The 22,324-nt window shown below is 37.4% G+C and overlaps 1 protein-coding gene across 3 annotated transcripts in view; it reads left to right on the forward strand.

Annotated features, from left to right (window-relative positions):
• Positions 1–22,324, forward strand: part of MOB1B (MOB kinase activator 1B) — a 51,920-nt gene that overhangs the window by 5,746 nt on the left and 23,850 nt on the right. Inside the window, exon 1 of one of the 3 annotated variants that reach the window (XM_049630602.1) lies at positions 10,037–11,986. The exons of 1 other annotated variant lie outside the window; for it this stretch is intronic. In XM_049630602.1, coding sequence (XP_049486559.1) covers positions 11,955–11,986 — 32 coding nt within the window. In that variant the 5' untranslated portion in view covers positions 10,037–11,954. Of the gene's footprint in view, positions 1–10,036; positions 11,987–18,777; positions 20,170–22,324 lie in introns of those variants that run through there. One more of the 3 variants, XM_049630601.1, reaches the window with a different exon arrangement.

Consider the following 22,324-nt stretch of genomic DNA (forward strand, 5'->3'; position numbering starts at 1 on the left):
ACTGATGCTTATGTCTCTAGCCTATGGTTAACTCCCAAAGGGGTCTTAATCAGTCAGCCTATTTAATTCTTTAATCGATCCTTCACCGACTTTGTCAGGTTTTTTTTTTGTTTGTTTGTTTTTAAGTAACTCTGCCCTCAACATGGGGCTGCAACTCCCAACCCTGAAATCAGGAGTTGCTTACTGTACTGACTGAGCCAGCCAAGCACCCCAACTTCTCAGTTATTTTTTTTTAATTTTTTAAAACTTACATTCAAGTTAGTTACCATATAGTGCAATGATGATTTCAGAAGTAGAATCCAGTGATTCATCCCCTACATATAACACCCAGTGCTCTTCTGAACAAATGTCTTCCTTGATGCCCCTTGCCCATTTAGCCCATCTCCCCACCCCAAACCCTTCCAGCAACCCTCAGTTTGTTCCCTGTACTTAAGTCTCTTATATTTTGTCCCCTCCCTGTTTTTATATTATTTTTGCTTCCCTTCCCTTATGTTTGTCTGTTTTGTATCTTAAATTCCACATATGAGTAAAGTCATATGTTTGTCTTTTTCTGACTTATTTCGCTTAGCGTAATACACTCCAGTTCCATCTATATTGTTGCCAATGGCAAGTTTCATTCTTTTTGATTGCCGAGTAATATTCCATTGCATATGTATATATACCATATCTTCTTTATCGATTCATCAGTTGATGGACATTTGGGCTCTTTCCATACTTTGGGTATTGTCAGTAGTGCTGCTATAAACATTGGGGTGCATATGCCCCTTTGAAACAGCATATCTGCATCCTCTGGATAAATACCTAGTAGTGCAATTGCTGGAGGGTTTTTTTTTTTAATTTCTTTTTTAAGTTTATTTATTTATTTTGAGAGAGAAAGAGACAGCATGAGCAGGAGAGGGGCAGAGAGAGAGGGAGAGGGAGAGAATCCTTAGCAGGCTCCATGCTGCCAGTGCAGAGCCAAATGTGGGGCTCGAACTCATGAAACTGTGAGATCATGACCTGAGCTGAAACCAAGAGTCAGACATTTAACTGACTGAGCCACCCAGGTGCTCCCCAACCTTGTCAGTTTGTAATTTGGGAAATGACAAACATCAAGAACCAAAATGAAAGTTTTGTTTCTTTCTTTCTTTCTTTTTTTTTTTTCCAAACTAGTTACAGCCAACTATCCAAAAAGTACAGTTACAAGTTGCTAAACATTTGGGAACCAAAATGTACCTCAATTGAGAGGTATTGATTTTAGCTTTTGCTTAAGTGGGAACATAGTTTGGGTGTTGGGACTACATTGTTTAGTGATAACTGTAGGTTCTAGAGATACCTTTACCTTTTTTTTAAATTTTTTTTTTTAAATCTTTTATTTTATTTTTGAGAGAGAGACAGAGTGTGAGCAGGGGAGGAGCAGAGAGAGAGACACACACAGAATCCAAAGCAGGCTCTAGGCCCTGAGCTGTCAGCACAGAGCCTGACGTGGGGCTCGAACCCACAAGCCGTGAGATCATGACCTGAGCTGAAGTCAGATGCTCAACTGACTGAGCCACCCAGGTGCCCATACCTTTTTTTTTTTTTTTTTAATGCCATTCAATATTTAGAAAAAAAGTACCACTATCATTTTGTATTACCATTGGGAAGAAAGGCTGCTGTTGGCTCTTTGGTGACAGAAGACAGAAGACACCCCCCCCCCCCCCCCCCCCCCGCGAGACCCAAACCTCAATAAAATTATAATTCTTGATAAGTCTGCTTTGTACCCTTAAAGTGTGGAGCTTTGGTATCACCTAGGAGCATGTTAGAAATGCAAGATTTCAGGCCCGAAGCCTTGAATTAGAATGCATTTTAAGATTCCCTAGGTGAAAAGCACATTCAAGTTTAAGAAGCTTTGGATAATAATAGTAAGTGGATAATGCCTGTATATTGCGTTAAATGATTCAAAATAAGGTAAAGAAGAAAAATCCTTCGGATTCACTATAATACTACCTCTGCTCTTAAGAGAATCTGTGAGGCCCTGACAGTTTCTATTCTTGACCAAACTTAGGCTCTTGAACCTTCTCCTAGGCTCATCTGTGCACTTCCTTAAAGTCTAGTTTTAGCAAGAACCTTGCTTGGTCAGTTTAACCAGACACCCCCTTCCTGCAGCCTCAATATCTGATTTAGCTTCCTTATCCTCCACTGTCCCTCAGGTGATGTTTGATCGTCCTGGCCTGTCTTCAGCAAGAATCCCCTTAGGTCGGTTTAGCCAGAACCCTCCTAACCCTGATATTTCCTCCTAGTAATTTTCTGTCCATTCATCCCCATACCCTGCTTCTTGGCTATAATTCCTACTTGCACATTAGACACCCCCCTCCCCCCAGTAAAATCCCATCCCATTGCAGTGGTTCCTATATTTATCTCATTGTACTCTCTAAGAAGGTTAGGTCCCTTGGTTGTCTTTGCATACTTGTGATTATTTAAATTATTAGTTAAGGTCCCCTTCCCCCCTTCTGGACTGTAAGTTTCATAGTGTTTGTTCACTGTTTTATTTCTCAGAATGTTAGTATATTGCTTGGCAAGTATGTCGTGTGTGTGTGTGTGTGTGTGTGTGTGTGTATACAATTTTTTTTATTGACTAAAGGTTGTCATGGAAACAGTAGTAGTTAATGAGTGAGGAGACCTGAGTTTCAGAGTCTTTGTTCTGTCACCAGCTATGTGACCTTGGGCACATCACTTAATTTCTTAGCTTCTGTTTCCTCTGTCTACTGGGTGGAAAGGAATGCCTAGTCTATTGGGTAAATTTGAGAATTGAAAGACAGAGTGTATATGTAAGTTTTCATAAACCAGAGAGTCCTGTACAAACACTGTTATTATCCTTGCTTATGAAGTTCCCAAACCCAGTATATAAACGCTTTCTGCATTCCAAATTTTATTTAGCTGTGTTACAAATGAATGGTATTATTGCATAATACAATAAATATTTACTGGACGCCTTCTGTGTCTAAAGCAAAGTGTTTGATGGTGGTGGAAGGAGAAAGGTAGGGGGTCAGAATTAAATAAGGTGTGGTCTCTGGCCTCAAGTATCTTTGAAGACCAGTATGTCATGTGGATATACTCCTCAAGAGTTGTTTTTAACTCATTTTAAGTCCACTGGCTAACGAAGGTTAAAGATTATTGATGTTGCATTGACTATACAACCCTTTTGGATATAGGAATGAAATAGTTGCATTCCGTGTTTATAAAAGTCACAGGATGTATCCATTGTGTTCATACATACAGAACAGCAGGAATTGTGTAGATGTGTGCTTCTGTATTTTTAGGTAGAGGCTGTTTCTAGTGGATGGATGTGGGTTCCTTCCCTACTTGATTTTGCCGCTGCTGCCGTAATTACTCTGCTGTAGCACTGCATTTTTTAATAGGGAAAGGGAGTGGCTGGAATTCTTTGGACCACTTTTTTCTTGCAGTTCACTTGGACTTTTCAGGTAGAGATTGGAGTGTGCTGGCAGTGGTTGGCAAAATCCCAAGGCATAGAGAGCCTCTGTGATGTGGTGTTTGCTTACCACTCCAGCCTCATTTGTGCCTTCCTGCCATGCTCTCCCCCATGGAGCCCAGCCATTTTATTTGCATTTCTTTCAACATACATTCCTCCCTTGTCTGCCTGCCTTTGTAAGTGCTATTCCTGTTCTTCTGGCTGGACTGCCCTTCTTCCCACCCTTATTTCTTCAGTTGAAGAGCCAACTCTTTTCCCCTGACTTGTGACCCCTTTACAATTTATTGGATAACATTTCAGATTCCATATTAATAGCCCTTATCAAAAACAACTGTACTTATCAGTTTTCTGGCCTTTCTTCTTCATCAGAATGCGTGACCTCCTTAAAGGTAACAGCGATTTCAAAAGCTGTATTTAAATCTCTACCACCTAGTATAGTGCCTCGTATGTATTACACACTCAGTAACAAAAATTTTTTAAAAAATCAAAGACATTTTCAAGTATTTTCATGGTGGTAGGTGGAGGTCTTAGTGATTCCTTTTACCCTGCTCTAATTTTGACCTTTAAGAGACTTCTTGGGAAATATAAGTAGGTGCACAGAAAGGTTTGGAACACCTATTTGTTGGATGTTTATCTCACAATTTTGTAGAGCCCTTGTTGTCTTACCCCTTTTTCAGGATTGGTATATGCCAGGCACATGTTTCCTACCTGCCACTGTGAATTGTGTTCCAGTAGCAGTGAGTGAGAGTGCCCCTTTCCCTGTATCCCACCACCATTGCACCACTGAGAGTAATGTCAAGAAAACTTCTTGGCTTCTTGGGCTTTTCATATTAATACCAAGTAAACAAGTTAATGATAAAGATTCTGCCAAAGAATCTGTCTCCTTTATTTCTAATGATATAGTTAGGGTGCTTGCTTCCATTGCCATCAATCTTTTTCCTCTTTAATTTTAAAAGGGAAAAGTAGTATGTTAAACACATTGATCAACAAAGTCACAAAATTAAGTTTTAAAATATTGATGACTTCTTAGGAAAATATTAATTTTCTCCAAGATCTGTATGGATTATAGTCCCTAAAGGGAGATTTTACAAAATGAAATATTTAATTGGATTTCTTATTTCTTAGTTATCTTTCTGATATTTTAATGTAGATAGCAAATAATGAACGTGTTTGGGAGGCAGGTGGCATACTTGGAGCTGTAAAAATGACGTACAGATTCTGGAGATGGATTTAAAGCTGCTTTTCACCTATTCCTTTTAACATATTTGTTGCTTTTCTTATGGAGTCTGATAGAGATCTCTGCCAGGGTTTTCCTCTCTGGATTATTTCAAGGTAGAGAGTTTTTTCTCCAAAATATAAGTAAATAGTAGTGTCCAATTGCTGTTGAATCTGATGAAATGTTTATAGTTTTGAGCATTTACAGGTCAACTGTTACAAGCATGAGTAAGTGATATGATAAGACAACTCAGAACACTTTATCATTTTATCAGTAAATACTTTGCGTATTTGTATATATGAGAAACACTTCTAACCTTAATGAATTTGTTCCTTTTTCTTATGGTAGTTCTGATACTTACATTTCACTTAGTTCAAAAAGAAACGGGACAAGGGAGGATTTTTACAATTTTATACATTTTTTTCTTTTCCTCCTCTTTGATGGTTTTCACTTGTTTATGTTATCCTTTCTTAGTTTTCAGTGGCTATGGCTATAGTTAAAGCCTGCTGCAGGTACTGGGGAGCATTGCTGAATTCCAGATAGTGCAAAATGTCATTTTTGCAGTATTAGGATTAAAGGGACTTTTTTTTTTTTAATTGTACCATTCCTGGAGTTTTATATAGCTGTTTCTCTGCCTTGTGTTCCCAGGTTTGACCGCATCTGTATTGTTTTCATAGGGGCTTTCCTGACATCACCCTGGTAATGATAGCTGTTCTTGTTAGCTTTCATTTAGAGGATTGATTATCCTGTGCTTGGGTGCCATAAGCTCATGGTTAAACCATTGGTGAGCTGAAAAATGGAAACCCTTGCTTCTCAACAGAAAGGGAGAATGAAACAGTCTTGAAGAAAAGAAATATTTTATCTGCATTCGTCTGTAGAAGAATTCAGTTATTCTTGGGACACCTGGATGGCTCATTTGTTTAAGCTTCCAATTTTGGCTCAGGTCATGATCTCGTGGTTTGTGAGTTTGAGCCCTGCATCGGGCTCTCTGCTGTCAGCGTGGAGCCCGCTTGGGATCATCTGTTCCCTTTTCTCTCTGTCCCTCTCCTGTTTGTGCTCTCTCTCTCAAAAATAAATGTTTTAAAAAATATTAAAAAAAAGAAGAAGAATTCAGTTGTTCTTGTGATCTGCAGATGTACTCTAAAACAATATGTCTAGAGCCTGTATAGGCCCCTGTATGTCAGGCTCTGAGAGGCAGGACTTAGAAATTAGGTGGTGGCAGTACAGAATTTAAGTTGGGCAAAGTCATTGTACTTTTGTGCCTTTTTTTCTTATTTATAAAAAGAACAGTTTTATGTTTAACAATATGCAGTCTTCATGGTGTCTGAGATTTCTGGTGACTTGTGGAATTGGTGAGAATGAGATCAAATCTCTGGGTAAATAATTTACAGTTTTAGGGTTGGAAAAGATTCCAGTTCACCCTCTTATTTTTAGACAAACCAGTTAAGACTCTGGGATCTTGTGATTTTCTAAGGCCACTCTGTTATTTGTGTAAACAAATCCTAATGAGATTTGATTACACCAAGAATTCCAAGTCTCTTGTTATTTTAGTTGTATTTTTTGACATTACATGATTACTCTTTTTACAATTGCTTATTTAAAATGTACAATATGTAGATGTAACTTAAGCTTATGTCTGTGGAAGGGCCTTTGCTATAAGGGATAAAGAGATAGTATGGCTGTATTTAACTGGTGTCAGTTATGGAGAGCTGACTATGCACCAGTGGTTCTTTACATTTCTATACATATCATTTAGTTTTCAGAACCATCTTACATGGTAGGTGATACAATTTCTCTCTCTTTTAAAAATTTTTTTAATGTTCATTTATTTTTGAGAGAGAGAGGAGGAGACACAGAATCTGAAGCAGGCTCCAGGCTCCAAGCTATCAGCACAGAGCCCGACGTGGGGCTCAACGTGCGGCTCGAACTTAAGAACCAACCACAAGATCATGACCTGAGCCGAAGTCGATTCTTTACCGACTGAGCCACCCAGGCGCCCCGTGATTTCTCTTTTTTGTAATCATAATGATTAAGTAGCTTACCTAAAGTCACATAACTAGTACAAGCCAAATACAGGATTCCAGGATACCCAACTGCAAAAATCAAGGTTTCCACTATTCCATGTGAAATAGATAATGCCCCAAGTTAAACAGTAATGGTAGATGGCTTTTGTCGATCTTTGTGTCCGGTATTGCATTAGTGTTTTTTATTCTCTGGTTTCTAATTCTTGAAACGACTGCAGCATAATGCTGTCTCCATTTTGTAGATGAGGCAAATAAGGCTCTAGAGAGGTTAAGTGACTAAGTCTACGTGTCTCACTAAGTAGTGGAGGCACAGTGTTACTCCAGGGCTGTAGGACTGTAGTTGGCAGCCAGCATCCTCCCACTACTCTGTGCTGCATGCTGCTTTAACAGATCTCAACTCTGTACGTATTTCATTCATAGCTTTCGGCTTTCTCAGGGACCATTGGTATATCAAATTGATTGAATCTGGCAGTTTCTAAGGTGAATGAATGTTTTTGAAACAATTTGATAATAGCTAAGCAGCCACCAGCTAATGAACCATTAGGATGAGACGTCTCCACATGTATAGGTGATTTTGGCTTACTGATTTGTGGTGTACTGGAAATATTATCAGTCATAGATATATTGCACAGTACGCTTTTATTTTATTTTATTTTATTTTATTTTTTAAAGTTTATTTTTGACAGAGAGAGTGAGCGTGAGCTAGGGAGGGGCAAGGAGAGAGGGAGACACAGAATCTGAAGCAGGCTCCAGGCTCCGAGCTGGCAGCACAGAGCCTGACGTAGGGCTTGAACTCACAAACTGTGAGCTTATGACCTGGGCTGAAGTCGAATGCTTAACCGACTGAGCCCCCCGGGCGCCCCTGCTTTGATTTTAAAGATAGAACAGTTTATTGACATTTCTGTAAATAGTCTATTTTATTGCCAAATTTTAATAAACATTCACACTGTTTTTTAATTAAGATTTTATACTTTTAAAAATTTATTTTTGTTGGTATTCTACATGTACATGATTTAGAGTTAAATAGTTCTCTAAGGCTTGTTATAAAAACAACCTCTTTTTTCCTGCTTCAGAATACAGCCATTTGAACTCTTTTACCTGATTGTTTTAATTTCTTATCTCTAATTTATAGTGTTACTTAATTTTTTTCATTTCTAGGCATTAATTATTGAATTATTTTTCTTTTTTTATTGAAGTGTAATTGACATATAGTATTACATTAGTTTCATGTGTGTAGCAGAAGAATTCAACATTTGTGTACATTGCAAAATGATCACCACTGTGAGTCTAGTGTCATCAAAGTATGATACAGTATTATTGATTCTATTTCTTATGCTGTATATTATGTGCCTGTGACTTACTTATTTTATAAGTGGAATGAACTTTGTATTTTTTGATCCCCTTCACCCATTTTGCACTTGCCCCAAGCTCCCTCCCCTTGGCAACCACCAATCTGTTCTCTGTATCTATGTGTTTGGATTTTGTTGTGTTTTGGTTTTTAGATTCCACAGGCAAATGAAATTATGCAGTATTTGCCTTTCTCTGACTTATTTCACTTAGCGTAATACCCTATAGGCCCATCCATGTTGTGGCAAATGGTAAGATTTTATTCTTTTTTTATGGCTGAGTAGTATTCGTGTGAGTTTGTATTACCTATTAAAAAAATTTTATTTTTATTTTAAAGAGAGAGAGCATAAGCAGGGGAGAGGGGCAGAGGGAAAGAGAGAATCTTAAGCAGGCTCTGTGCTCAGTGCAAAGCAGGATGCAGAAGTTGATTCCACGACCCTGGAATCCTGACCTGAACCTGAATCAAGAGTCGGATGCTCAACCAACTGAGCCACCCAGGTGCCCCTGCCAATGTTCTTTATCCATTTTTCCTTTGAACAACACTTAGGTTGTTTCCATATCTTGGATATGCTAAATAATGCTTTAGGAAACATAAGGGTGCATATATCTTGTTGGTTTCATGCGTTCCCCCTTGGGTGAATACTTAGTAAGTAGTGGAATTGCTGGCTCATATGGTAGTTCTATTTTTTTTTTTTTTTAAGTTTATTTATTTATTTTGAGAAAGAGGGAGAGCACAAGCAAGGAAGTGGCAGAGAGAAAGGGAGAGAGAGAGAATCCCAAGCAGGTTCCGCACTGTGAGTATGGAGCCTGATGCAAGACTTGAACTCACAAACCGTGAGATCATGACCTGAGCAGACACCAAGAGTCAGACGCTTAACTGGCTGAGCCATGCAGGCGCCCCTATTGTTAATTTTTTGAGGAACTTTCATACTGTTTTCCACAGTGGCTGTAGCAGTTTACATTCTACCAACAGTGAGCACGCGTTCTCTTTTCTCCACATCCTCACCAATACTTGTTATTTCTTGTCTTTTTGATAATAGCCATTCAGACAGATATCAGATGATTATCTCACTATGGTTTTGATTTGCATTTCCCTGATGATTAGTGACCTTGAGCACTTTTTCATGTGCTTGTTGGCCATCTGTCTTTTGTGAGCCACCCAGGGACCCTAGTTTCTCTTTTTTATATAGTATCCTGTTCTTATTTCATGAAGCAATATTTTTTTCCTATCAGTATTATATAGTTCTTTTTGGAATGGGGTCATTTTTATTCTTCTGCATCTTTTATTCTCCAGGTTGCTTTTTTCTATTTTAGTGTCTTCTTTCATGTTAGAGGCTCCCTGCAAATGCCTGGTAACTCCTTTGCTTTCTGCTTTTATTTACATGTAGACAATTGAAAATCTAATTGGAATCTGTGTGCTTGTGTGTGAAGGGCATGTTAACTGTGGTCTTTGCTGAAAGGTGATATGGCTAGGCTGTTTCTTTGAAGAACTCCTGGTATGAATCTTTTTAGGCCTTTTTACATGGTGTGGTCAGATTTGCCAGCAAGAGCTCTTCTGGTGTTTGCTTTTTTTTTTTATTTCTTTTTTTTTTTTCAAATTTTTATTTAAATTCTAGTTAGCATATATGGTAAACGGTTTCAGATGTAGAATTTAGTGATCCATCACTTACATTGCTTGGAGATTATTATCCTGGCTGCAAGGTTTTTGGTATCCTGAAGGAGCTGGAGGTTGGGGGCTATAGAGGTGTCGATGTTGATTTTTCACACTCATCTAATCTCTCAATGTTAGGTATGGTACATTTGCCTCCAAGTGTGCCTTATCTCCCAAGCTAGACACCGTCTCTGTTTTGTCCTTTTGTAGGTAACCCTAATCTTTTCTCAGGAGGGGGGTTGTACAGATGCCCACTGTGTAGATTGCAGAGGGAAGCTGGGTGTGTAATTTCTTAGACTGTGAAAGTCTTGCTCTATCTTCACTCCCACTATTTAATTCCTGAACCTTTTGTGGGATCTATGGTATAAATTGGGTAGCTTCTAAGTTTAGGCTTAAGTTTCCTTAGGTATGTTAATTCAGTTATTTCTTCATCTACTTTATAATCTTAAAATTTTTATTGTTGTCTTCTCTTTCATTCTGTTTGTCCTTACAGGATTATAATTATAATTTTTTTTAAATTCATTTTATTATCATTTTGAGTAGGGAGTGGAAGCTAATGTGTATTTGTAGCCTACCATCTTCAACAATTCACTCTTCAAAATAATCTTCTTATAAGTTCTAATTCATTTTATTGCCACATTCTGTTAAGTGTTGACAGTCGTGTGGTGTCTGTAAGTGAAAGGAAATTATGTCACTGTGTTAAACTACTCTGTGCTTTTTGAGTTGCTTTTGTTTCAGTGATGTCTTAGTGGGTAAGGAGTCTAAAAGTCCTTTTTCCAACTAACAGTTCAATAACTCATTTTTACAAGAAAACAGATTAATACAAATTTGAGCTGTATGTAAGGAACTGTCTTTTATGTATTATCTATTATCAGTCTTCACTGATAATCCATATTATTCAGGTTATGCTTCTGAAGTTATGCTTTAGCAAATCTCATTTAAATCTTTAATGTCTTTGACTTCAATTATTCATTGGTTAAAATTTATCTCCAAATCAGGAATGATTTCTGTTTATGTAAAAACAAACAAAAACCAGTCAATTGCATTTGAAATTATAGGAGGAAACGATTTATAAGTTTTGTATTCATGTTTCTGATATCTTTCTCCAGCTCCAAGAAATAAAAGAAATAAAATTTTCCCATTTTCCTGGACCCTATCTGTATTTATAGGCATCACCATGAACTTCCTTATTTTCTTAAGACTATTAACTTAATGCACTGAATTTCTTATAAGTGCTGTCATTTTGAACTTTAAAGTATGATACAAATATGATCAAAGCTTTCTTTAGAGTCACTGTTTAATAAAGAATAAACCATAAGATATAAACTATAGATTATTTTTCATTGAGTAAAAAGGGTCTGTACTTATTCATCCTGAATGTCTGTGTTTTATCCAGAAGAATACTTCTCTAGTATTAAAAAATAAATGTGGAGCTCATGGAAAATTTCACAAGAACATGAATGTTCTTGTGATAGCCTGAGAAAAAGGAGACAGATTAGGACAGGAGTTCTTTATCTGGGTTTTTGGACATGTTTTAGCACCTCCCTGAATTCCTATGTGCAAAATATTTTGTCTCTTATGTCTCTAGGGAGAAAGTTCTTAAATGTCTTTCAGATTATCAGAGGCTCAAAACACTTGAACTAGAGGCAAAAAAGTCAGTAAAGAAAAAAACAATTGTTTATATGTTTAAGAACATCATGGGAGGTATATTTCCATATTATGTAGCTCAGAGATATGTCTTAGGCTCACGTTCACCGCTTTAGGTTTATCTTTATTTTTGTTTTATTGAAGTATGATTTACAAACAGTGAAATGCTCAGATCTGAGGTATATAGTTTGATAGGTTTAGACAAGTGTGTATAAACTCTGTGTAACCCATACCCTTTTCTTTTTTTTCTTTTTTTTTTAACCCATACCGTTTTCAAGACCCAGAACATTTTCATCACCCCAGAAGTTACCTTAACTTTTTAAAGTAAGAGCAAAGGCCATTCTTTGTAGCTCTTTGATTTAAGGACAGACTTCTTCTTTGCATAGTCCTGGAGAATCTATTAGCTAAATTAGTTGCTCAGGGTTTTTTTTGTTTGTTTTTTAAGGTAAGTTCAGTGCCCAATGTGGGGCTTGTGCTCACAACCCTAAGTTGTGACTGACTGAGCCAGCCAGGCCTCCCATAAATTTTAGTTTATTTATTTTGTTATTTATTATTTTTTTAAGTAGGTTCTATGCTCAGTGTGAGGCTCGAACTCAGGACCCTGAGATCAAGAATCACATGCTCTACCAGCTGAGCCAGTTGGATATCCTGTGAGTTGCTCAGCTTTTATGGGGGATCTACTGTTCATACTTGCTGCTCCTTTTTCTCCACTGGACAACGTACTTTTTAAACTATGATGATCTTTTAGGTGAGCAAAACACTGAGATGATAATTAACTACTTCACCTCCTAGGATCCTAAAGAAATTAGCTCATGTGAATTCTTATAGTTAATCCTGTTCCTCACTTCCACAATGGTTAATCAGTCAACATCTGATACAACTAACATAGTGACTGAAAGAGCTTTAATAAACTTTCCTAAAGATAATAGTAGTTCAAGGGGTAGCAACTCTTAGAAAGATTAACAATTATCGATCATTTATTGCATTAAAAGTAGCTTCTGAAAAAATACCTACATGAATAAGAAGTGTAGGACCTGCTCTTAAGCACATGGCAAAAAGGAAGACAGACTAGTTAACATAATTTTCAGTTAGGTAAATACAGTAACAGAATACTGTACAGAGTACAGTCGTGCTTGAAAGAAGACATGCTAATTCTTTAAGGGATGGCCAAGGGCAGTTTCTTTGAGAAGGTACCTAAGTAGGTTTATGTGTGGATAATTGAGAGAATTGGTTATATCAGCCAACTTCTAATTTTCCATCTGTCAGTACCTTTAGTGAGCCTTAAAATGGGTAGAGACTAGAGATTTGGTAGAGATTTGGGAGCCCTTCTGGAGAAAATGAATACAAAATTAATGAATACAAAATTAGGTAGCAAAGTAAATATTTAGAGTAAGAAAAAAATCATAATAAATTACATATTTAATAAAGCCAAGTCAATGAATATCACAAAATATAGAAAAATAACATTTTTATTAATTAACTGCCCGATATACCTTAATACATTTTTGTATACATTTTTGACTGCATACTTTTTGACTTCTTATGTCAACAATTTGTAAAATAGGATTACTGTTTTCTATAGAGAGAGTAGATTATTCTATAGAGAGAATAGGTTATTTCCTTCTAGCATTACTGATCAAAATGTGTTTATTATTATTGATAACTTTCAAGAGTTTCAGATCTATAACTCATTGGTAATGTCATGTACTATTTTAAGATTGTTGTCAAATTTCAGTATATCTCGACTAAGTTTTTTCCTTAGCTGATGTGTAGTACAGTGTTCTTATGTCTCTGCCAATACCCTATGGAGCTCATGTCTGGATGACTGTGGTCCTGCACATTAATGTGTAAATGACACCAAATGAGGCAGTGCTTGGGTGTAAGAATATTCCTGGAAGTCATTCCTGTACCTAGACTAGCAGTAATTCAATTATGCATGGAAATGATTGAGAACTAGACATATCCTGTGAAACCTACATACTTCTCCACCTCAACCTCCCTTTAGCAAAATGCCCAGAATACCGCATTAGCCGAGGCGGAAGTGAGATGGAGCAGGAGTTAGAGAAATAAGTCTTAACCAGTTGCAATTAGCATTCCTTTGCAAGTTTTGTGAAAACATACGACCATGGGAACACATTGTTAGGACTGCTTCCAGTACCTTGGAAGGGACCATCCCATTGAGGATCCCTGAAATTTAAACTGACAGTGTCAGAGTAAATTCAGTCCTACAGTCTTAAGCTGTAATTTTGTGCTTGCGTTTGTTAACTGACTACCAGAAAGATGTTTTAAAACATAATATGTATACCACTATACATATGTAGTAATGTAGTATGTACTATGCTGCTTATGTCCGTTATGATTGAACCTATTTTTGTAAGCCCAGGATATGAGTTCAGCAGATTATGCCAAAATACTTGCTTTACTTTACCATTTTTGATCTGGAATCTTTTATCAGTTTAGCTCAACAAAACGTTTATTAAAGATCTGTTACAACCTAAGCCTTCTGCTAGATTCTGGAGATGTAGTGCTGACTTAGAAATAGTTCATACTTGGGGCGCCTGGATGGCGCAGTCAGTTAAGCGTCCGACTTCAGCCAGGTCACGATCTCACGGTCCGTGAGTTCGAGCCCTGCGTCAGGCTCTGGGCTGATGGCTCGGAGCCTGGAGCCTGTTTCCGATTCTGGTCTCCCTCTCTCTCTCTGCCCCTCGTCCGTTCATGCTCTGTCTCTCTCTGTCCCAAAAATAAATAAAAAACGTTGAAAAAAAAATTAAAAAAAAAAAAAAAGAGTTCATACCTTTGACAAACTCATGGTACATTGTAAAATAGAGACACGTGATAGTGTCCTGTGTGAACACAGAGAAGGCTTCCTTAACACAGTCTAGGTTATCAGAGAAACCTCCTGAGGAAGATGATACCTGGATTAATTCTTTAAGGATGACTAGACATTGGTGAAAAAAGAAAGTTTGGTTAAAAGTATATGAGATAAGGAGGAGTAGGCTGTATCTGATTTAATTTCATATTTTTTTTCCTAGTCAAGTTGGCTTTATCATAAGAATTTAATTTCCCAGCATTTAGACCACAAAACGATGTCATTGATTGCATTGTATACCTCTTGCTTTACTGCTCTGTATTTGTAGGCAAATGATAGACTATAGGAATAGTAGGTGAATCTTTGCCCTATTGTTACCTTGAGATCTGTATCTGATACAAAGATTGTTCCAAGGGGTACCTGGGTGACTCAGTCGGTAGAGCAGGTGACTCTTGATCTCAGGGTTGTGTGTTTGAGCCCCATGTTGGGCGTGGAGCCTACTTAAAAAAAAAAAAAAAAAAAATTGTTCCATTGGTGCCAAGACTGCAGACTTTATTCTTTATTGAATCCTTTATAGTGGGTTGCTATTTTGGATTAAATCCCAGAGTAATTCTGTTGTTTTGCTTTGGAAAAAAAGAAAAAGTAATCCTATTACCACAAGTAAATGCATATGAGCTTTTATTTATTTATTATTTATTTATTTTGCATTTTAGCTTTTAAAGTATGATTAAATTAGTTTAAGCAATGGGAGGATATGGAAACTTACTTAGTTATTAAATATATATAAAATAAGTTCCATAGATGAAAAGTACACCATAGAAAATATAGTCAATAATTTTGTAATGTATGGTGACAGATGGTGACTACCCCTTTTGTGGTGAACATTGAGTAACATAGAATTGTTGAATCAATGTGTTCTACACCTGAACCTAACATAACATTGTATGTCAATTATATTTCAGTAATAAAAAAAGTATAAAAACAACCTCTTGCCTCCTCTCCCCCCACTGGGAGGAGTAAGCTTGCTTAGAATTGCTGAGATGTCTTGACAGTTTATTTCTTATTACTTTTTTTTTATGTTTATTTATTTATGTTGAGAGAGAGCATGAGTTGGAGAGGTTGAGAGAGAGAATCCCAAGCAGGCTCTGTGCTGTCAGTGCAGAGCCCAAGCCCAGTGCAGGGCTAGATCCCACAACCGTGATCATGACCTGAGCTGAAATCAAGAGTTGAATGCTCAACTGACTGGGCCACCCAGGTGCCCCAGTTTCTTTTCTTTTTTTTTTTTTTTTAACATTTATTTATTTTTGAGAGAGAGCGAGTGAGCTCACAAGGAGGGGAAGGGGCAGAGAGAGAGAGGGAGGCACAGAATCCAAAGGAGGCTCCAGGCTCTGAGCTGTCAGTGAAGAGCCCAACACAGGGCTTGAACTAACAAAACTCGAAATCGTTACCTGAGCTGAAGTCAGATGCTTAACCAGCTGAGCCATCCAGATGCCCCTGACTGACCAGTTTTTAAACCAAGGTTTAAGTAGGGCAGAACTGCAAAGGGCCCAAGATTGAAAATGAAATTTTGGTTATCAGGATTAGGAACTATCCCCAATCCATCTGCTTCTCTTGCTGCAGTTAAAATCTTTCAGATTTGGTGTGCCAAATAAAGATGATGGATCCGTTTTTTTTCTTTAATATTGGTAACAACTTGCTCTTTGCAATAAGAACAAGCTTTTCTCCCCCTTCAACATTATTATTTAATGTTAAGTAAACATTTGTTAGGAATCTGTTGTATCCCAGGTTCTGTGTTAGGTACTTGGGATTCAAGGGTGACTAAAACATGATTCGTATTCTTGAGTAACTCACATTTATGTAATCAAGTGTGAGAAAGAAAAACGTAAACAAATAAGCATGAGAGGTAGTGTTTTAAGCTGACTTTTTGTGGATTAGTATACGTGTGGCAGTAGAATTGCTGTGGCCTGAATGTGTTCCCCCAAATTTATATGTTGAACTCCTAATGCCCAATATGATGGTGTTAGGAGGTGAGGCCTTTTGGAGGTGATTAGAAGGTGATTGGGGTTAGTGCCCTTATAAAAAAAGACCCCACAGAGCTCCATAGCCCCTTCCACCATAAGAAGATGCAGTGAGAAGTGGGCAGGCACCAGCTTAGAAGAGGGCCTTCACCAGTACCTGACAATGCTGTCACTCTGTTGTTGAACTTTCAGCCTCTGAAACTGAGAACTAAACTTTTATTGATTATAAGCCACTCAGTCTTTTGTTATAGCAGCCTGAATGGACTAAGGGATAAAGTAAGGATTGGTGTTTTACTTACACATATACCTGCATGTAAATATGCATTTACATGTAGTCATTCATTCACTGGACATTTTATTATTTTATTATTTTTTATTTTTTTGAGAGGAGAGAGAGTGTGTGTGCATATGCCTGAGCTGGGTAGAGGGGCAGAGGGAGAGAGAGAGAGACTCTTAAGCAGGATCACACTCAGCACGATCATGACCTGAGCTGAAATCAAGAGTTGTCTGCTCCATCAACTGAGCTACCCAGGCGCCCCTCATTGAACATTTTAAAGCTGTTAGTTCCTGTGTTGTGGATTTGCTGTGTAAAGCTACCTTAAAACTAAGGTGCTTTAAATGTATTCACTCATTTAATTGTCATAATGGTTCTGCATAACTGATGATATCGTCTCCAGTATACTATCTAAAAGAGAATAAACACAAAAATACACACATAAGGTGTTGCAGGAGCATTAAGCTACAGTGAGACACAAGAGAGAATGGACAGTTTTTCCTGAGAGTTTAGGAAAAATTTTCTAAAAGAAATGATGTTTAAGCTCCCTAGATACCTTTGGTTGAAATACCAGTGTAAATTATTTGGAATTACTGCCAACTCATTTGCTAGATCAATATTCATTCTGAGTTCTACACATGCAAGTTTTGGAGTCTTCTTTTTAACACTGCAGCACATTGTATAGGGTTCTGAAAATGGAGTCACTGCTATTGCATAGAAATCACCCAGACATTTGACTCTGGGCACTTCCTAAAGTCTCTTGTGGTTTCACTACCCATTTACTGACTGGGGTAATGAATTTAGTACTGGGCAAAGGAAACTGCAGCCTACATACGACTCAAAAGCTCAGAGGGTGATCGGAGATGAGCTATTAAACTTTAGTGTCTTTGCCTGTAGCTGAGATAATGCCTCAGATCACTTCACAGATGTAGAAACTAATTGGCCTTTGTGTGTGAAGTGCTTTATTATTTTCCAAGGATTAGATTATAAAATTTTATAGGGTATTAAATAGTGAATTGCCCAACCCTCTACTTGTTCTTATATGAAGTCACTAAGTTATACTTTATAAAGTTGAAGAGTTGTGAACCTGCTTCACATTGAGAGGCAACCCAGTTAGCAGTTTAATATACGAGTACAATATTCCCTAATAATGTGTTAAAGAGCAAGATGTTAAAATTTGGAAGAAAAGTTTCCATGACTACAGATGTCTGGGAAGCCCTAGGCTAAATCTTGAACAATTTTCTTTACTACTATAGGACTTTTCTTAACTTATAAAATATGCATTTCATAATATACTAGTGCCTCTTTTGGCCCTGTGCTAACCAGTGAAGATACTGAAATTATTAGTTACCTTCAGTCTGATCTTTCCTCTGAGCCTGAGTCTTGTAAATACAACCGCCTACCTAACATATCCATTTGGATGTCTGATAGATATCTCAAGTTAATATGTCCTAAACCCATCTTCCAAAGCCTATCTCCATAAGTGGCCCATCTTCTATCTACTTGAGACTAAAAATCTAGGAATCCTCCTTGATTCTTCACCACTGTCCACAAATGATGAAATCCAGTAGTGAGTCTGTTGGTTCTTCCTATAAATATTGGAATCTTCTTCCTTCCATCCCCACCAGGAGAGTAGGGATTCTTGCTCAGTGTTGTGTCTCGGCTTAGAACAGTGCTTCTTAGAATATGTTACTTGGAATGCAGAATGCAAGCCTGGATAAATGGATGAAAGAAACTGATTTATTGAGGTGGTGAGGAGAATTATTTTTTAATAGTAAAGATTTTTCTTTAAAAAATGTTAAAACACGGAACTATAATTTACACACCATAAAACTCATCTTTAAGTGTACAGTTTAGTAGATTTTAGTATATTAAAAAGTTACACAATCATCAGGACTATCTAATTCCAGAACATTTTCATTAACCCCCCAGAAGAAATCTTGTGTCATTAGTAGACACTCTTCCATTTCTCCCTTTACAGCCCCTATTTTCTGTCTCTATGGACTTGTCTGTTCTAACGTTTTGTATAAATGGGATTATACAATATGTGATACAACATATTTTGTGTCTGGGTTCTTTTCACTTAGCATAGTATTATCAAGATTCACTCATTTATCAGTGCGCATGTTCTAAACTAGGTTTTTTAGACTTTGTCCCTGTATCTCATCAACTTTTTTTAAAATCTATTTTTTTATTGAAGTATAGTTGACATATAATATCCTTCTAGTTTTAGGTGTATTCTCATCAACTTTTTATTTATTTTTTTTATTTTATTTATTTTTATTATTATTTTTTTTTAACGTTTATTTGTTTTTGAGACAGAGAGAGACAGAGCATGAACTGGGGAGGGGCAGAGAGAGAGGGAGACACAGAATCGGAAGCAGGCTCCAGGCTCTGAGCCGTCAGCCCAGAGCCCGACGCGGGGCTCGAACTCACATACTGTGAGATCGTGACCTGAGCTGAAGTCGGAGGCTTAACCGACTGAGCCACCCAGGCGCCCCTCTCATCAACTTTTTAATCTCACCAGAATTCTTCAATTTCTGGCCTGCTGATAGCCTTTTTTCTTGCTTTCCAGCGGTGTTAAGGAATTTGTTACTCTGTCATTGATGATAGTAGCAGTAGCACTACTCATAATAGTGGCTTAAAAGGAATGTTAGGCAGAAATGGAAGTAGGTATGTCTGTTCAGATTGCTAACTTCCTTGAATTGAAGGTAGTCTTGATACTCAATGTTTTTAGCTTAGAGTCTTTAGCTTTATTGTTTTTAGAACATGTTGTACTTGATTTTGGCAATTTCTAACATTTTTTGCTGGTGCATATCTGCCTTTCTGAAAGCATTAGTATGTTTGGCACCCTTTTGGAGGAAATTGTTCTCTGGCGGGATTTTGTTTTTCCTTAATGGCAGTGCTAAGTATTCATATAAATCAGTAGAGGTATGAGGAGAGGAGATAGAATTAGGTAGTTTGAAGATTGTTTTAAAAATGTGCCTAACTGGGGCGCCTGGGTGGCTCAGTCGGTTAAGCGTCCGACTTCGGCTCAGGTCATGATCTCGCAGTCCGTGAGTTCGAGCCCTGCGTCGCGCTCTGTGCTGACAGCTCAGAGCCTGGAGCCTGTTTCAGATTCTGTGTCTCCCTCTCTCTCTGACCCTCCCCCGTTCATGCTCTGTCTCTCTCTGTCTCAAAAATAAATAAACGTTAAAAAAAAAAAATGTGCCTAACTGATAACTCTCTCATTATGAATTAGTCTTGTGTTTTTTCATAAGTGACTTGATTAAACTGTGGTGATATAGGAAGAAAATTATTAGAAATAATTGGATGGAAGGTAAAGGTAAGTAAGCATCATGCAGTCTTCAGTAGTGGGTAAAAGAATGAGCTTTCAAGATTTCAATCCTAGATTTAAATTCTGGCTCCTTTATTTACCACTCTTATAATCTTAAATTAATCTTAACTTAACTATAATCTTAAGTTCTTTAAACCTCAGTTTTGTTACCCATAAAATAAAATAATAGCATATACATCATAGTTAAGAGGATTAAATGAGATACTGCATGTAAAATCCTTCTCAGCACAAAGCCTGCAGTAAATGTTAGTTAATATCAATCATCATTACTATCCTGATGTAGGAGTTCTCAGCCTGAAGTTCACTGGAACTGTCAATTAAGAAATATTTATCAAGTACATGATCTTTAGTATTGGACTTAGACCTATGGAAGGAGCTACTGATGTAAATGACAGGTTGGTACCTAGAGGTGAAGCAAAGAGAACTAATATTAGTGGAGGTCTTACCACAGGGTTCAGTAGTAAGGTGGATATTATTTTTCCCATTTTATAGATGAGGAAGCTGAAGCTTGATAATGTCAAATAACTTGTTCAAGATAATTGGCATGTTCTTGGGTGTCAAAATATACAAACATCTATTCTTCTAACACTTACTGGTTCCCCTGTTTTGAGTTTTCTATATATCTCTCCCCTCCCCAATTCCTATAGCCTTAAGATTCTCCTGTTCAACTTGGGAAGTATCAACTTCATTGATAGTTGGATTGGACAATAAAGGGTTAAAATAAGGGAATGATAAATGTGAGTGTTGAGATGGTGAGAAATGGCTTATAGAAGTTAACCTAGTGTCACTATGGGGGCTAATCTATTCTTCAGGTTCTCAAAGAGCAAATAAATAATGCTGTTGAAATTTACAAAAGGTAGATCAAATTGGATTACCAATTGTAAGAGATGTGGGTTCAGGGTTTTCCTTTAGGACTCAGTTATTTGTCAAACCATCCTGTCTTGCTGTAGAAACTGATCGGCCTTAAGATGTGAATAAGAGGACTGACTAGGAGAAACAATCCTGAATCTTGGTTGTTTATTTGGAAAGAAAAGACCCCTGGGTAATGCCATGATTTATCAATGTAACATCCTTATATATAATGTGTCATTCACTGTCTAATCAGAAAGCTCCAAATTCTCTTAAAGTTATGATACTGTGTTAGCTATTTTCATACATTGTTAATGAGATTGTAAAAGGGTACGACTTATTTGGGGAGAAAAATAGGCTTATGTAAAATTAAAAAATGTGCGTGTCCTTCACAGCAGTTTTACTTTAGCAATTTATTTTTCATATATACATGTGCACAAGGTTACTTACTGTAGCGTTGTTTATAGTAACAAGTGACTGGAAACAACCTAAATGTTTATCATGAAGTGACCGATTAAAATATGTTATACATTGGGGCGCCTGGGTGGCTCAGTCTGTTGAGCATCCAACTCTTGATTTCAGCTCAGGTGGTGATCTTGCGGTTCATGGGTTTGAGCCCCATGTTGGGTTCTGCACTGATAATGCAGAGCCTGCTCGGGATTCTCTCTCTCCCTCTCCCTCTCTCTCTCTCTGCCCCTCTCCTGCTCTCTCTCTCTCTCACACTCTCACTAAATAAATAAACTTAAATATATATATATATATATATATGTGTGTGTGTATTATACATTTGTATAAGGAAGTACTATTCAGTATTAAAAGGAATAAATTAGATCTGCTTCTGCCTTAATATACAATCATCTCCTGGATATTAAGTGAAAAACATTATTTAGTATACTATAGCATGCAACAATTGTGTAAAAAAAAAAAAAAAAAAACAGGTCCAAGCATTTTTATGCTTGTATAGGCATAGACTATTTGGAAGGATATATAAGATCTTAGTTCTGAGATTCTCCAGATAAGCAGATTTCTTCTGAGGAGGGTGGATTGGGAGGGCAACATACTTTCTGTTATTGAAAATGTCTGTGAATATTTTCACCAAATATCTTAAAATGCCATGTGACATATATACATTTGGGCATACATTGTTATTATAAGAGCTTTGTACTCATTGATGAGGACTTTTGCATATATGCTTTCCTCTTTGTGCTTTTTAACTTGAGGACTCTGTCAGTTGATCTTTTGACCTAGGAATGAGGACTAGTACTGACCCCCCCCTTCCAGGGTATGGTGGATACTAGAGGAAGTTTCAGGTAGCTGTTGAAAAAGCTGAATATGCTTTTTTTTTTTTTAATTTATTTTTTAATAATTTTTTTTTGGAGAGAGAGAGCACCTGAGTGAGGGAGGGGGGCAGATAGACAGAGAATCTTTTTTTTTTTTTTTTTAATTTTTTTTTTTAACGTTTATTTATTTTTGAGACAGAGAGAGACAGAGCATGAACGGGGGAGGGTCAGAGAGAGGGAGACACAGAATCTGAAACAGGCTCCAGGCTCTGAGCTGTCAGCCCAGAGCCCGACGCGGGGCTCGAACTCATGGACCGCGAGACCATGACCTGAGCCGAATTCGGCCGCTTAACCGACTGAGCCACCCAGGCGCCCCTAGACAGAGAATCTTAAGCAGGCTCCATGCTCAGCACAGAGCCTG

The sequence above is a fragment of the Panthera uncia genome, chromosome B1, assembly GCF_023721935.1.
Source record: "Panthera uncia isolate 11264 chromosome B1, Puncia_PCG_1.0, whole genome shotgun sequence".
NCBI classification, from domain to species: Eukaryota; Metazoa; Chordata; class Mammalia; order Carnivora; family Felidae; genus Panthera; species Panthera uncia.